The 16102-nt window shown below is 36.8% G+C and overlaps 2 protein-coding genes across 2 annotated transcripts in view; both read left to right on the forward strand.

The window, feature by feature from the left end:
- Positions 1-3397: 3397 nt before the first annotated feature.
- Positions 3398-5056, forward strand: LOC117613975 (zinc finger BED domain-containing protein RICESLEEPER 2-like). Its single transcript, XM_034342627.1, has 3 exons — positions 3398-4313; positions 4449-4712; positions 4968-5056. The coding sequence occupies exons 1-3, from the start codon at positions 3398-3400 to the stop codon at positions 5054-5056; spliced, it is 1269 nt and encodes a 422-aa protein (XP_034198518.1).
- Positions 5057-8696: 3640 nt separating this feature from the next.
- Positions 8697-16102, forward strand: part of LOC117613981 (zinc finger MYM-type protein 1-like) — a 14340-nt gene continuing 6934 nt past the window's right edge. The window contains exon 1 of the mRNA XM_034342641.1: positions 8697-10334. Coding sequence (XP_034198532.1) covers positions 8697-10334 — 1638 coding nt within the window. The remainder of the gene's footprint in view (positions 10335-16102) is intronic.

Genomic DNA, 16102 nt, shown 5'->3' on the forward strand with positions numbered 1-16102 from the left:
AGTTAACAGACCTTTTTATGGAGTTAACAACAAGGGCAAAGTGGGTCACCAAACCTCGGTCAAGGGATGAAAGTGGCCAATTTTGAGTTTGGGGGGCAAGTAGGATTTGACCGAAGCTTTAGGGATCATTGGTGTAATTAAGCCTTTTTTATTATTTAGAACAAGCAGAATTTCATCACTAAAAGGGTAAATACAAGAGATGTACAAGAAGAACACACCCTAAATAGAGGTTCTTGCATACGATAAATCAAGAAAAATAAATCCATCAAGACAATGAGTAATAAATATTACATATTCAAGCTCATCTCACTTAGGGTTGACAAATAGAGGATCAAAAAGACTCTTTACAGAACAAGTTCCATAGAGAGACCATGAGAACAATTGATTCTGCATGAACAAGGAACCATAAGCCCCAAAAGTGAAAGGGCCCTACCACTAAACATCCACTTGGCCAAAGAACACTACATCACCGCCAGCATTCCACATGATCTCATAGCACCCAGTATAAAAGATCCTAGGGGTAGGCATAAAAACTGATAAACCGATCAAACCGACCGAACCAAACCAAACCAAACCAACAAAGAGTGTTTTTTGACTAAACTGAAAAAGTCAACGATGGACCTGAATCGAACCGAAGGTCCACGGTTCTGCTCTCAGGTCTAATTTTCTCAGAACCGGTGATCCTAAACCAAATCGATGAATATTTTTATATATATATATATATATATATGTAACACGTGGGGCCGTTTGATTGGCCAAAAAAAGATGCATGTGAGACTGCTTGCAGCGTATCCCTCATAATTTTTTTTTTCCCGTACCCCTCATCTCACGCGATTCTCTCTCTTTCACTCAGCCTTCTTTTCTCCCTTCTATTTTATGAAAAACCTAACGGCTGCCTGCAGCACCTCTCTCTCTCTCTCTCTCGACCTACTTCAGATCTTCAATCGACCTAGGATCTTTCAGCGACAACATTGGCATCAGCACGTCGCTCCTTCATCGATCTATTGATCTCTCGTCTGCCAGGTATATATATATATATATATATATATATCTCTCTCTCTCTCTCTCTCTCTTGACCTACGTCAGATCTTCAATCGACCTAGGATCTTTCAGCTACAACATTGGCGTCAGCACGTCGCTCCTTCATCGATCTATTGATCTCTCGTCTGCCAGGTATCTCTCTCTCTCTCTCTCTCTCTCTCTCTCTCTCTCTCTCTGTCTCGTCAACCTAAGCCTAACCCACATCACTCTTCCCTATTTCAGGCACGCACAGCACAGACCCGATCAATTCTAATCTTTGCACTCTTGAGGCAGCCGCCACAACCACCTCCCTGGCTGAAGGTAAATTATCTCTCTTCTGTGCATTCTCGGGTGTTTTTTGGCTTTGAATTTATACCTATACCATATGGACTAATGCTCTAAACTTGAGAAAATATTTTTGCATTTTTTTAAACGATTCTTCATTCAATCTGCATGTGCTCAATCTGTCTATGTGCTATCTGTTTTTTGATAGAAAAGGAAGAATAGAGAATAGAGAAAAACAGAGAAAAAAAAAAGTAAGTTTGATTTTGAGTATTAATTAGCTAATGTGTCTGTGCTCAATCTGCATGTGCTCAATCTATTTATGTGCTGTCTGTTTATGGTTAGACATGTTAAAAGATTAAGACCTGCATTTCTCTCAATGTGTTTAGTTGGGTTCAAATTTTGGTTCAATTCAAAGGTGATCTTTGCTAACTGGAGTCTGTTATGAAATTTTGGTTAAGTTCAAATGTTGATTTTAATTTTAGGGTTTTTTTTAGAGCAGTGGTTATTTTAGGGTCTTTGGTTTAAATTTGGTTTGAATTTATGAAAGGAATGAAGCTTGTTTGTAACCTAACCCTACTTTTATTTTCATCCACAATTGTTTAGCATCTCTGTTGTTGAGCTTTGAAAGTTGGGAAAATTTTGCTTAAATTGAGGTAAATATTTGCTGCTAACCCTATTTTTGTTTTGTTTTGAGTTAATAAGTTTGTATTATGTAATCTGTAATTTGTTTTGTTGATTCAGTGTGTGATTTAAATCTATTTTTACTATGTTAAAATCTGTTTTTTGGATAATATATATGTTTTAATCTGTTTATGGATAGGGAAGTTATGTTTTGACTATGTTTAAATCTGTTTTTTGGATAATACATATGTTTTAATCTGTTTATGGATAGGAAAGTTCTGTTTTGATTGTTTAGATCTGTTAATTGGATAATATATATGTTTTAATCTGTTTATGGGTAAGAAAACTTTGTTTTGACTGTGTTTAAATTTGATTTTTGAATAGGCTATATGTTTTAGTCTGTTTATGAATAGGAAAACTCTGTTTTGATTATGTTTAAATCTGGTTTTTGGATAGGATATATATTTTAATCTATTTTATGGACAGGAAAATATGTTTTGACAGTTTAAATTTGTTTTTTGGATAGGATATATGTTTAAATCTGTTTATGGATAGGAACCTAGTACTGGGAATGATGATTTTGTACCTTGTAGTGATGCTGTTCTACCTCCTACAGCAACATCACAAAATTCAACACCATCACCATTAGAACCTAGTACTGGGAAGAGGAAACCTTGTAAGAAGGAGAGTGATGTGTGGGAACACTTTGAAAAGTATGATTTGGTATTGGATATGAAAGCGGTAGATGGGACTAAAAGAACAGAAGTTGAAAAAAGGCTAAGTGCAAGTATTGTAGTGCTACGTATGCTAGTGATACCAATAAAAATGGGACTAGCAACATGTGGAAGCATCTAAACAAACAATGCTTGCATTACCCTTATAGGCACAAGGATAAGAACACACGGACACTCACATTTGATGCATCCAAGGGTAATGCCCTTGTTTCTAGGAATTTTAACAAAGATAATTGTTTGGATGCTTGTATTAGGATGGTAGTTCGAGATAAGCTACCTTTTAGCTTTGTGGAGGGTGAAGGGTTTAGAGAATTTTGTAGTGTTGCATGCCTACAATTTAATCCACCTTCTCGTAGAACTCTCGGAAGAAGATTCCTAGAAATGTACACAAAAATGAAGAAGAAGTTGAAAGTTGACATTCGTTCACATAGAACATGCCTTACAACCGATACTTGGACATCGGTTCAAAATGTGAATTATATGGTGTTGACTGCCCACTTTGTTGATTCCCACTATAAAATGCACAAAAGAATCCTAAATTTTTATGTAATTGATGGTCATAAGTGGAAGAGCATTAGGAAATTATTGAAAATTGTTTGATTGATTGGGGACATGAGAAGATACTCACAATTACTACGGATAATGCAACTACCAATACTAAGGCAATTGATTATGCGAGGAAGAAAATAAATGGGTAGAAAGATTCGAATAGTGTGTTAGGAGGAGTTCACATGCATATGAGGTGTAGTGCTCATATAATCAACTTGATAGTTAAGGAGGGTTTGAAGAGATTAGAAAGCTCCATTGTGGCAATCCACAATGCGGTCGAGTTTGTGAGTTCCTCACCTTCTCAGTTGAGTTACTTCAAAATGTGTGTTGAGATGGAAAAAATAGAGTGCAAGGGGTTGGTGGTGATGGATGTGCCCACTAGGTGGAACTCCACTTATTTGATGCTTGATGCGGCATTGAAATTTCGAAAAGCTTTTGATAGAATGGGGGATGATCCCGATTCTTCCTACTTAATGTACTTTAAGGAAGATGAAGGAGATGACAAGAGAATTGAAGGCATTGAAGGAAGTGGGAAAGGGAAGGGAAAGTCTAAGACTAATAAGAGGGTGGGTCCACCTAGTGATGAAGATTGGGAAAAAGCCGTGACATTTGTGATGTTTTTGAAGACCTATGATGTTACTTTGAAAATTTCAGCTTCTTTGCATCCAACATCACACTCAACCTTCCATGACTTGCTTGCCATAGATGGGGAGATTCGGGAGTTGTATAGATATGATGTTACAATTCCTATTGAAGAACGGACAGCCATGGATACTCTTTTAAATGATATGGCAGCATCAATGAAGAAGAAATATGATAAATATTGGGGTGAACTTCATAAAGTGAACCCATTCTTGATGATAGGAGTTGTGATTGATCCCCGATTCAAGCTTCGCAATTTGAAGCACATCTTTGAAGAAATATTTGAAAATGATCCTACTTGTGATAGATTGGTGGCTCAAAAGACAAATGAGGTGAAACAACTTCTTATGAATATGTATGAAGTGTATAAGCCTAGTAGTAACAATATGGGTGCTACTAGTACTACCAATGAGAGTGGTGGTAGTACTAACAATGAAACCGACTCTTCTTTGGTTTTTGGAGGTCGTAAACAAAAAACCATGATGGAAAAGTGGAAAAAAATTCAACAAGAGAGTGAGAATGTGGTTATAACACATGAAGTGGATAGGTACTTGTTGGATCCACTTAAATCCATTGATGATGAGTTTGATATACTAGGGTGGTGGAGAATAAATGGGCTCAAGTATCCTACTTTGGCATCAATTACAAATGATGTGCTTGCAATCCCTACTTCCACAATAGCTTTGGAGTCTTGTTTTAGCACAAGTGGGAGAGTGATTGACTCGTTTCAAAGCTCATTGTCTCCTAGGATAGTTGAGGCTTTGATTTGCTCTCAAAATTGGATAAGGTCTGAAGATATATCTTCATTGCAATATGTGCCAAGCATTGAGGAGATGGAGTTCTATGAATCAATTGAAATGGGTAATATTTTCATTTGTATAAGTATATTTGAATCCGATTATTTTCTTATTTTTATGTGTTCTAACTAAAATCTTGTTGATTTATTTTATTATATTTTGTAGAAATAGGGAGTAAAACATCCATGACAAATTTGAATAAGACTCAACCTTCTTAGTGTGATGAGGATATGTTGGAAGCTATTTTTCTTGCATCTTATTGTAATTATATGATTTGTTGATGGTGAAACTTTGTGTTAATTCTTTAAGTGTTTTGTAGGTTGCTTTGTTAAGGCTTTTGGAAGAATGGATGCAGCAGATTTTTTGCAAGGATATTATCTTCATGTGTATTTTTATGATGGGTTGTAATCTTTCATAAGTTTAATTTGGATTGCTTGCTTTATTTGTGTGTTATTTTTTGCAATGGTTTGTATGACCTTATATTTCTTTTCCTTCGTTGGTGATGATTGTGCGAGGTGGGATTTATTTAGTTGCTTAGAAACTTAGATTGGAATGATGGATTTGTATGATTTCAGGATTTGAAAGAGAAGTAAAAAGTGATTTGGGCATGTTAATAAGAACTTATTAGGTTTTGGCAATTTGACAACAAAAAAAGGGTTTGGGATGAAAGTAAATATGATTGGGGCTTTTTTGGCCGAAAATGAATATGATTTGGGCTTCTGAAAATGGTACTATTGGGCTCAGGCCCAAACCGATCAAAAGCCAAAACCGACTCGAGAACCGAGGCCCATTTACAATTTAGCCCAATTTCGGGTTTTACCTTAACCCGACCCAACCTGAGAACCGAGTTCTTCATCGGTTCAACCCACAGATTGACCAAAATTTAGCCCTACTTGAACAGTGCCAATGCCTAAAAGATCCATCTAGATCTAGAAACTCTACCTCCACAGCATATAGAATTTTAAAAGCCAGTCCAAAAAGACTTGGGATAAACAAAACCCAGTAAAAACTAGGGAGGAAAATATCTCCACAACATGACGGGGGAGAGAGTGGCCCGGTTTATTAGCCAAAGAGATTGATTTCAGGGAAAATCCTGGAACCAACGGGGGTTGCAGAGAAGAAAAACCAAGACGAAACGAGGATTGGTGTTATATCTCTTTTGCTCAATAGCCACCTTAGGTGTGTCTTTTCAATGATGAGGACTATTGGTGTTGTCTTCTGAAATTCTACATCGTTGCCTTTGTCTAGACTAAGAGCATCTCCAATATTAATTGCAAATTAAAGTTTGTTGACCTACGTGGCAATTTGAAAAGGTTTATTTGCTACTTGAATAATTTTTGCTCCAATAGAGTTTTCAATTCAATTAATGCAATATTATGGAAAATAATGAAAAATATGAAAACATGTGGAAAATGTCTATATATTTACTTTGAAAAGAAAAAATGTAGGTTTTTAACATTTTCAAGGTATGTTTTGTTTTTCCAAAGTAAAATTAAATGTTTTGAAGAGCCAATGTCAACTTACCAGTCCTGAAAAGAGAGAAAGATGTTGCATCTTGGATGACTAAGTTTGACAAGGGTGTTGGAGAAACTTTTTATGATGTGGCTCACCAATTTGAGCATCCCAAAGTTATTAAAGATGCTATTGGAGATACTCTAATATTTGTATACGTAATTTACTAATTCATACTGCGATGAAGAAGGCGATGAGTCATTTTTTGAGTATTTTATTTTTGTTCTTTGTTGGTTTGTGGTCGGATTTTTTTTTTCAAAAAAGATTGGGGTTGCATGTTTTGGGGGGATTTTTTTTTTTTTTTTTTTTAAGTTGGGCTTGGGTTCTGTTTGGTGGTAGAGTTCAAAATTTCAGTTATTTTAGAGTTTGCTTTGATAAAATTGGGCTTGGTGAAAAGCTAACTGGGGTTTTTTTTTTTCTAGAGTATGGTAATGGTATTGTACGATTTGGGCCGTTTGTAGGTACATATTCTAGGCAAGAATATGTGTCTTGATACCCATGTTTTATTAAAAATTAATTTATCTATATTTTTTTAGGTACATGTCTCTCTAGTAAGTTATTGAACTTCCAAATCTACATATGCGGTTTTGCCCCTTGAACTATTCCACAATGTCAATTTTCCTCCTAGATTTTTTTTTTTTTTGGGGTAAATTAAGGACACGAATTATTTAAAAATAGACAATTTACCTCTTAACTTTAGATTTTAAAACTCCATTCAATTTTTCGTCAATATTAAGGGCAAATTCGTAATTTAAAAATGCACCGTATTAAATAATAATAAAAATAAGTCAAAAACAAAATTAACAAAAAACAAAAAACAAAAAACAAAACCAACACATCTGCACAATCCTTACTCCCATCCTCAATTGGAAAACCTAACCCCCCTTAGGGATGGCAACAGGTCAGGTAGGGGCCGGGTATGACAACACCATCTCCATCCCCGTTCTCCATTCCCGCCCCCGTCCCAGAATCTATCCCCGTTTAGTAGGTTTCGGAGAATCCCCGTCCTCGTCCCTAATGGGGACTATCCCCCATATCCGGCATGAATTCCTTTTTCTTTTTTTTTTTTTTGCATTAAAAAATATTTATCATGCATTTTAACATCCAAATTAACTATAAAGTTCAACTCAACTATTCAAAATCATATCAATATGAAGTTCCTAAGAAGATTAGGAAGAATTAGGAGATGGAGGTTAACTTAGGGTTAAACATAAATATTATATTTATTTATTTATTTATTTAAGTATAAACATATATATATTTTCGGGTCGGGTTCGAGCATGAGGACGCCAATACCATCCCCTCCCCATACCCATCGAAGATTTTTCAAGTTCATTGATCCCTATACCCGATACTCGTTTGGCCCCGAAATCTCCCTCTATTAGGGTCGGGCAGTGGCGGACCTATGCAAGCCTAAGGAGGTGCGCCACCGGAAATATCCATTACAGATGCTGGAGTTGCACCTCTGCTTCACACCAGCGATGCACACAATCTGTTCGATGAAATGCGCAAACCAGTCTGGGCGCTGGGCAGCTGCTAGTGCATGCTGCGCGCAGCGTACACGCTTCGATTTTTTTTTTTTTTTAAACGAAGTCTGGCCAAAATGACGTCGTTTTGGACCAGGATTTTTAAATTTTTTTTTTTTTTAAAAAAAAAAAAAGGGACCGGCTGCTGTATCACATGGGCTTTTTGTGGGCTTTTCAAAAGGGCTTCTATTTCTTTACTTAATTAGGTTTTAATTGAGAGTTTTCTTTATTCAATTGGGTTTTGGGAATTCCTTGATTAAGTAGAATTGGGAATTCCTTAATTAAGTAGAATTGGGAATTCTCTTTATAAAAGACAATAACATCACCCAATTTAATCAAAGTGTGTCTGTGCATCACAAGAATCCTGCGTTTTTTTTCCTACTTGAGTACGCCAATCCAAAGTAAGTCGAATGCTTTTTTTTTTTTTCTTGAGCAAACGCCAATTTTGTTTATTCTTTTTTTAATAATTTTTTTTTTACTTATTTAGCTCTCTCTATATTAGTAAGATCAATAGCTAACTTGAGGAGGAAGAAAGAGGCTACGTGACACATTATTCAAGGTATAATTAATTTTTATTTATTTATTTATTTATTTATTTGATTTATTTATTTATTTATTTGATAAATTATAGTCAATTAGTCATAGTAAGAGATATAAAACCCTTATTTTGTTTTAATTGTACAGTTATGGAACGGTACTTTCAGAGAAAGTGTTTAAATCCTCCTTCAAATAATCCGTCTAGTTCCAACCCTCCTTCAAATAATCCGGCTAGTTCAAATCATCCCTTAAATAATCCACATACTTCACATCCTCCCTTGAATAATTCGAGTAGTCCAAAACGATCGAAGGTCGCTGAGTTGGATGAAATATTAGCTAATCTTCCTACAAACCCTGGACTTAGACCTCCAATGACTTATTATAATCCTAATTTTTGAGAACAAATCCGAAGAGCATATCTGCAAAGGGGTCCTTGTCAGCCTAAAAGCCAAAATTACATGCCTCAAACACTTATGAGGGAGAGTAATCGACGTTTTCTTGTGAAATGGTTTGATTCATTTGTTTGGTTGGAGTATAGTAAAGAAAAAGATGCTGCATTTTGTCTTCATTGTTATCTTTTTAAATGCGACTTTGATAAACAAGGAAAGGCTGGAAGCGATGTCTTCACTGAGAAAGGGTTTAAAAATTGGAGGAAGGGACCCGAGAATTTTAGGGACCATGTTGGACAAGTTGGAAGTCTTCACAATAAAGCTACACAACATTGTACAGATTTAATGAATCAGAAGCAACACGTTGAAACCATTGTGATCAAGCAGACAGACCAAGCTCGTATTAATTATCGCATTCTATTAACTGCCGCACTTGATTGCACTAGATATTTATTGCGACAAGGTCTTCCTTTTCGTGGCCATGATGAAAGCGAAACATCTAGCAATAAGGGTAATTATGTGGAGCTTTTGCAATTTCTTGCCAATCATGATGAGAAAGTTCGTGCCGTTGTGTTTGAAAACGCTCCAAAGAATCTCAAGTATATTGCTCCTACAATTCAAAAAGATCTTATCAATTCTTGTGCCGCTGAAACCATTGATCTAATTATTAGTGATATGGACGATGCATTCTTTTCTATATTAGTAGATGAATCACGTGATGTTTCAATAAGAGAGCAAATGGCAGTGGTGTTGCGTTATGTGAACAAAAAAGGGCAAGTAATTGAAAGGTTTGTGGGTGTCCAATATGTCTCTGATACAACTAGTAGCAAATTGAAAGAGGCAATTGAGCAGTTGATTTCTTCAACAAATTTGAGCATGTCCAGGCTACGAGGACAGGGGTATGATGGCGCTAGTAATATGAGAGGTGAGCTCAATGGTCTTAAAACACAGATTTTGAGAGAATATCCTCAAGCATATTATGTCCATTGTTTTGCACATCAACTACAACTAGCTCTTGTAGCCGTGGCAAAGGGAAATGAAAACATTGCTACTTTCTTCACAACGGCTAGTAGTGTCGTTAATATTATTGGAGCATCGTGTAAGCGTCGTGATGCACTTAGAGAGCAACAACAAAAAGATATTATGGAAACTCTTGAAATTGATGATCTTGAAACGGGGCGAGGGTTAAATCAAGAGACTACTCTCAAACGTCCTTGTGATACACGTTGGAACTCACATTATGATACTTTACTTAGTATTAATATTATGTTTCATCCCGTGGTGAAGGTGCTTGAATGGATTGTTGATGATGTCAACCAAGATAATTTAGGTGAAGCAAATAGGTTGTTGAAAGAAATACAAACTTTTGACTTTGTGTTTCACTTATATTTGATGAGATTTATATTGGGAATCACAAATGATTTATCAAAGGCATTACAAAAGAAAGATCAAGATATTGTGAATGCGATGATGTTGGTCCAAAGATGTAAGCAAAAGCTACAATCCGTGAGGGATGATGACTTTGATGATTTGCTCAGGGAAGTATCAATATTTTGTGGTAAAAATGATATTGACGTTCCTAACATGGATGATTTATTTGTACCACAAGGGAGATCAAGACGTAAAGCTCAGAAAATCACAAACCGCCAGTATTATCGTGTGGACTTATTTCTTACTATCATTGATAAGCAACTAGTGGAATTGAATAATCGCTTCACTGAGGTAAATACTGAATTGCTTCTTTGTATGGCATGTTTGAGTCCGGCTTATAATTTTGCAGCTTTTGACAAATAGAAAATACTTCGTTTTGCTAAATTTTACCCTCAAGAATTTAAAGACCGAGACCTCATGAAGCTTGAAGATCAACTTGGGCTTTATATTGTTGATATGCAGAGCATTACAGAGTTTTCATCATTGAACGGAATTACTGATCTGGCAGAAAAATTGGTGAATACAGGAAGGAGTAGAATATACAACTATGTGTATTTACTTCTTATATTGGCTTTAGTTTTACCCGTTGCAACTGCTTCGGTTGAGAGAGCTTTTTCAGCTATGAATATTGTGAAAACACCATTTCATAACAAAATGGGGAATCAATGGTTGAGTGATAGCTTGGTTGTTTACATTGAGAAAGATATTTTTTCTTGTATTAGTTATGAAAATATAATGCCACGTTTTCATGATATGAAACATCGTCGGCAACAATCGTAGGTTAATTGTAATGTTATTTTTTTAATTAATTATGAATAACATTTTTTTTTTTTTAATCATAAGGATGTTTAGTTGTCTTCCCTTTTCTTTTTCTTTTTCTTTTTTTCTTCTTTTTTTTCCTTTTTTTTTTTTTTTTTGGTTAAGCTCTTAGCTTTTAAAAATTGCACCTTCGTTGAAAAATTCTTGGGTCAACCAGTGGGATCGGGGACGCTCCCCCTTGGGGATTTCTACCATCCCTAACCCCCCTTCCTCCTCTAATGAACCCAGACACCCAACTCGACATGATCTCTCTCTCTCTCTCTCTCTCTCTCTCTCTCTCTCTCTCTCTTTTTATCCCATCTCACACACTTACACAGATCCACACTGCTCCACCGCTTCCAATGTTAAACACAATTAATTAGCCAGGAGCAAGCTCAAAGCCCAAACCTCCACCCTCTACACGAACAAACTTTACAACCTGCATAATAATCACAGCAACATATCTCACAACGTAGTTCATGGATCTCCAACGGTCTTTAACCAATGAATTCTTAGGAATTGAGCTTTTGGAAAATGGCAATCTGGTTTTTCTCGCTCAAGGATTAATTAAACTAATAAAATACTCCAAACGCACGAGAATGATCTCGACTTCTCATACCAAGGACTTCGAATTTCTTTTCTGGAATGAGAAGAACTTGTGCAAAAAGGAGGAAGCTATCTCAGCAGTGACTGAGACTAAGAGCATTTCCACCCGTTTGTCATTGGAAAGGACAAGGGGAGGCAATGGTTGTTACTATTCATATGAATAGTGTCAGCCCTTGCAAAAGGCAAGTTGTGTTTCCACCCATTGCAATGCCAAAGAGCAATTACTATTCACTTCTTTTTTCTTTTCTTTTTTTATACTTAAATGATTCATTTGTATAAGATTTTCGGTTGACACGTGTTAATATTTCTTAATTCACATCTTATATTTCGGATAAAATTTTCAGATAAGATTTTCAGTTGCCACGTGTCCATATTTATTATAAAATTGACGTTTCAAATTTAAGATAAGATTCTCGGTTGCCAAGTGTCAATATTTATTATAAAAAACAAATCTCTTATTTCAGATAAGATTTTCACCCTCTAAAATTGCGTCACGTGTTACCTTTATCTTTTAAACCCCTCTATCAAACCACAACATTAACTCAGAGCCCTCACACCATATCCTTTCTATCATTTCATTTCTCATATTTTAGAAAACACATTCGAGGAGGTTGTTGGAGAGGTAAGAGCGAGAAAATGAAGAACGAAGTAGCAAACAAGCTGAAGAAGAAAAGAAGGAGGAAGAAGATGATGATCAAGTTGCCATGACAATGGGTATGCTCCATCAAACAAGCCAAGGCCACCGTGGTTCACAAGTTAGCCATGGCTCGAACGTGGACATAGGCATTCTTGGAGTAAGAATATCTTAGAAAATTACTATATCCCAAATTCGCCGTACTCTAGTTTTAATTTTCAAGGGCGACATGGAATGCAGCCCAATTTGTTAAATAAAATCATGCATGATGTTTGCAATTACAACTCATATTTAGTTCAGAAGTGCGATGCTACTTGGGTTTTAGGTCTTCTTCCGGAGCAAAAACTTTCAGCTTCTTTACGGATGCTGGCGTTTGGCACATCTGTAGACTAGGTGGATAAGATTGCTAGGATGGGGAAATCCACTATCCTAGAGAGCTTGGTCAGATTCTGTGATGCAATCGAAACTCTCTGCGCAAGGGATTACCTCTGCAAACCTATGCCCAGGGACCTCCAAAGGCTTCTACAAAAAGCCGAGGCTCGAGGTTTCCTATGCATGATTAGAAGCATCGACTGCATGCACTGGAAGTGGAAAAATTAGCCAACTGCCTAGCAAGGAGATTATGGGAATAGGAAGGGCTAAAAAAGTATCATTATGGAAGCCGTTGCATTATTCGATACCTGGGTTTAGCATGCCTTTTTCTGAGTTGTGGGATCTTAAAACGACCTTAACATGCTTGGTCAATCCCCGGTGTTCAACGATGTGTTGAGAGGTCAAGCCCCCTCAGATCATGTATGAAATCAACAATACCGTCTACTAGGATGGGTACCACTTAGCAGACGAAATTTACCCGAAGTGGATGACATTCATCAAAACAATTATGCATCTCCAATCGAAGAAGGAAAAATATTTTGCTGCATATCAAGAGGGTTATAGGAAAGACGGGGAAAGGTGTTTTGGTATCCTCCAAGCTCAATGGGCAATCAATATGGGGGTTGCTCGTATGTTTGATGAAGAGGCGCTTCAGAGCATTATGATGACGTGCATCATCCTCCATAACATAATTGTGAAGGATGAGTGTGATCATGATGAACCAGAGAAGTCAAACCCGATCCCATGAACATGGCAATAACAAGAATTTATGAACTGCCGTTGGGAGCAAATGGACAACCACTGTAACATGAATCGTTGATTAGGGACGGTTGTTACAACAAGCGTATGATTGATCATTATACGAAAATGCAATCTCCTTATGTTCACAAAGATGTCAAGTTGACTTGATGGAGCACTTATGGGCACTGAGAAACAATCACGGTCAATGAAGTCAAGTTTAATGCTTAGTTTTCAGTTTTGCTTTGTTTTGACGTATGCTTTGTTTGTGCTTTGCTTTGAATTATGCTTTCTTTGTGTTTTGTTTTGAACATTGCTTTGTTTGTGTTTTGTAATGAATTATGCTTTGTTTTGATGTATGCAATGTTTTATATAAATAGCTATAATATTGAATGCTTTTTTATTCAGTAAAAGAAAAGCAATACAACTAATTAATAAATGCCAACTCTATCAATACAACCTAATGGTTTTCATCATTTAACCATTCTGTGTTGCTAGGTCCATCGTCACGGAAAAGCCTTCTTCTTATAACATCCCTTTGTTCTAGCTTCCAAAATGACTTTGTTTTATGAGACATATCGCTCGTATCCATAGCCATGGTTTTCCAATCCTTTTTGTCCATGTCGTGTTTGTGTGCATACTCCTTTTCTCTTGTAAATGCTTCATCTCTTGCCTTGTCATCCGCATCTCTTTTCATGTCCTTCTCAATTCTCATTGTGCTGTTGAGAGTAATTTGCTCCAAAAATTTTGTACATTCATTGGTCGAATTACTCCCTCTCTTAGCATTTGCCGCCTTTCTCCCAATAGGCCTCGGCTCCCTTTGGATTGGTGAATCTTTATTCATTAGGGACTCCAATAGCGAATCTGATGCCGATGAATCGCGGAGCGGCTCTCATTCAACACAACAGTCAGACCCGTGAGAATAATTTTGAATCTCGAACAATTTTTCACAACCTCCCAACATTTGTGATTGTTGAAAGATTTTTTGCCTTGGCCAATGGCACCGAACCACATGTGTGCTTGCATAATCTATAATATATAAATTTAAAAAAAATTTGGAAATATAAGAAAATTTCAAAAAAAAATAGGACATTAAATTTTAAAAAACGGCAATTACAAATAATTTACCTCGTAGCCAAGATTTTAGCCACTTTGAACGTTGTCCCTTGCTTTTGCCAACGCATCTTTCCATTTCCCTAAATCTTTATTCAAAATTTTCCACCTACTAGCCAAGGATATTTCCGTACGAGCCAAATTTTTCTCCACATATGAGAGAACTTCATCTCATCGCCCGTGATCGGGTAATGATCAACTTCGACCCAACACTCACACAACAAAATATCTTCCATGGTTGTCCATGACCCTTCGGCTTTGATGGAAGAGGCTATTTGTATTTTTATACAAATGAAATTTAGTAGTAAAAAATTTAGTGTGGAAAGAGAATAATATTGGAAGGAGACGAATTTGTGTGAAGATTTGGTGTGGAAAGTGAAGAATATTGGTAGGTCTTTATAGAAAAAAAACATTCATAATTTTTTAGTACTTTTTTAAATAAAAAAAATTCGAACCGTTGGATTGGAAGAGAAATTTGGATCGGACACCCCAGGAAACACCACATGGCTTGTAGCCGTTGTTGGAAAGCAGGGTTGATGGAAATTTTGAAATTTTGTTTACCGTTGGCGCATGTACGCCATGCACCAATTGTAAAAAAAAAAATTCAAACCCGTGCGCTAACGTCAACATCAACCTTTGCACAAGAGCACGAGCTCGATCTGCCTTTGGGCTTGTCAGGTTTGATGGCCCCCCACCATTTGCACATCATTTGCCCGTTCTACAAATGCCCACTAGAAGCACGAAACGAGCTTCGAGCTCGTTCTTACCCTAGGCTGGCCTGTCCGCTGAAAATGCTCTAAGAGCAACTCCACCCATTTACCCTTTGCCATGGCAAGAGGGGGGCTAGGGCAGCCACTATTCACGTCAATAGTGGTTGCCCTTGCAAATAGTATTGTGTATTTCCACCCGTTGCCATGGCAAATGGCAGCTACTATTCATTTTTTTGTTTTTTTCACAAATTTTTTTACTTCAATAATTAATTTGGATAATATTTTCGGATAAGATTTTCGGGTTCCTACGTGTCAAGACTATTCAAAATCGGATAAAATTTCCGGATAAGATTTTTGGGTTCAAATTTCGGATGAATTTCAAAATTCAAATTTCAGATAAATTTTTGGGTTCAAATTTCAGATAAGATTTTCATCCAATCAAATCAAGCCATGTGGCATCTCTATCTGACCAAAAAATTTTATAAAACCAAAAGCTCAGCTCATACCTCTCACACCACACCACATCTTTCCATATTTTCATTTCTCATAGTTTAGAATTCATACTCCATTCTCAATGGAAGATTTTAGGAGATGCTTGGAGAGGCAAGAGCGAGAAAAAAATGAGAGAAGCCGTAGACAATATGAAAGAAATTCAGAATTGCAGAGAGAAGAAGATGAACAAGTTTTCATAGCAGTGGCTTTGCTTGAAGAAGAGAACCAAGGTCGCCGTGGTTCACGAGTCGGCCGTCGCCAGAATGTGGACAGAGATAGGCATTCTCGGGGTAAGAATCTTTTGGAAGATTATTTTATCCCAACCTTTTTGTACTCTGATGTTGATTTTCAAAGGCGATATAGAATGCAACCCCATTTGTTCAATAAAGTCATGCATGATATTTGCAATTATGATGCATACTTTGTTCAAAAGTGTGATGCTGCTGGGGTTTTGGGACTTCTTCCGGAGCAAAAGCTTACAGCTGTTATACGAATGTTGGCGTATGGAGCATCTGCTGATCAGGTGGATGAGATTGCCCGGATGGGGAAGTCCACTACGTTGGAGGCCTTGGTAAGATTTTGTCAAGCAGTTGAAA

Source organism: Prunus dulcis, chromosome 1 (genome assembly GCF_902201215.1).
Source record: "Prunus dulcis chromosome 1, ALMONDv2, whole genome shotgun sequence".
NCBI classification, from domain to species: domain Eukaryota; kingdom Viridiplantae; phylum Streptophyta; class Magnoliopsida; order Rosales; family Rosaceae; genus Prunus; species Prunus dulcis.

Excerpts from the sequence above, each read along its gene's own strand:
- LOC117613975 (XM_034342627.1), top strand. The coding sequence starts at position 3,398 with ATGAGGTGTAGTGCTCATATAATCAACTTGATAGTTAAGGAGGGTTTG. Across the intron at positions 4,314-4,448 it reads CTCTTCTTTGGTTTTTGGAG|GGTGGTGGAGAATAAATGGG; the intron begins GTCGTAAACAAA and ends TTGATATACTAG. Across the intron at positions 4,713-4,967 it reads CTATGAATCAATTGAAATGG|GTTGCTTTGTTAAGGCTTTT; the intron begins GTAATATTTTCA and ends AGTGTTTTGTAG.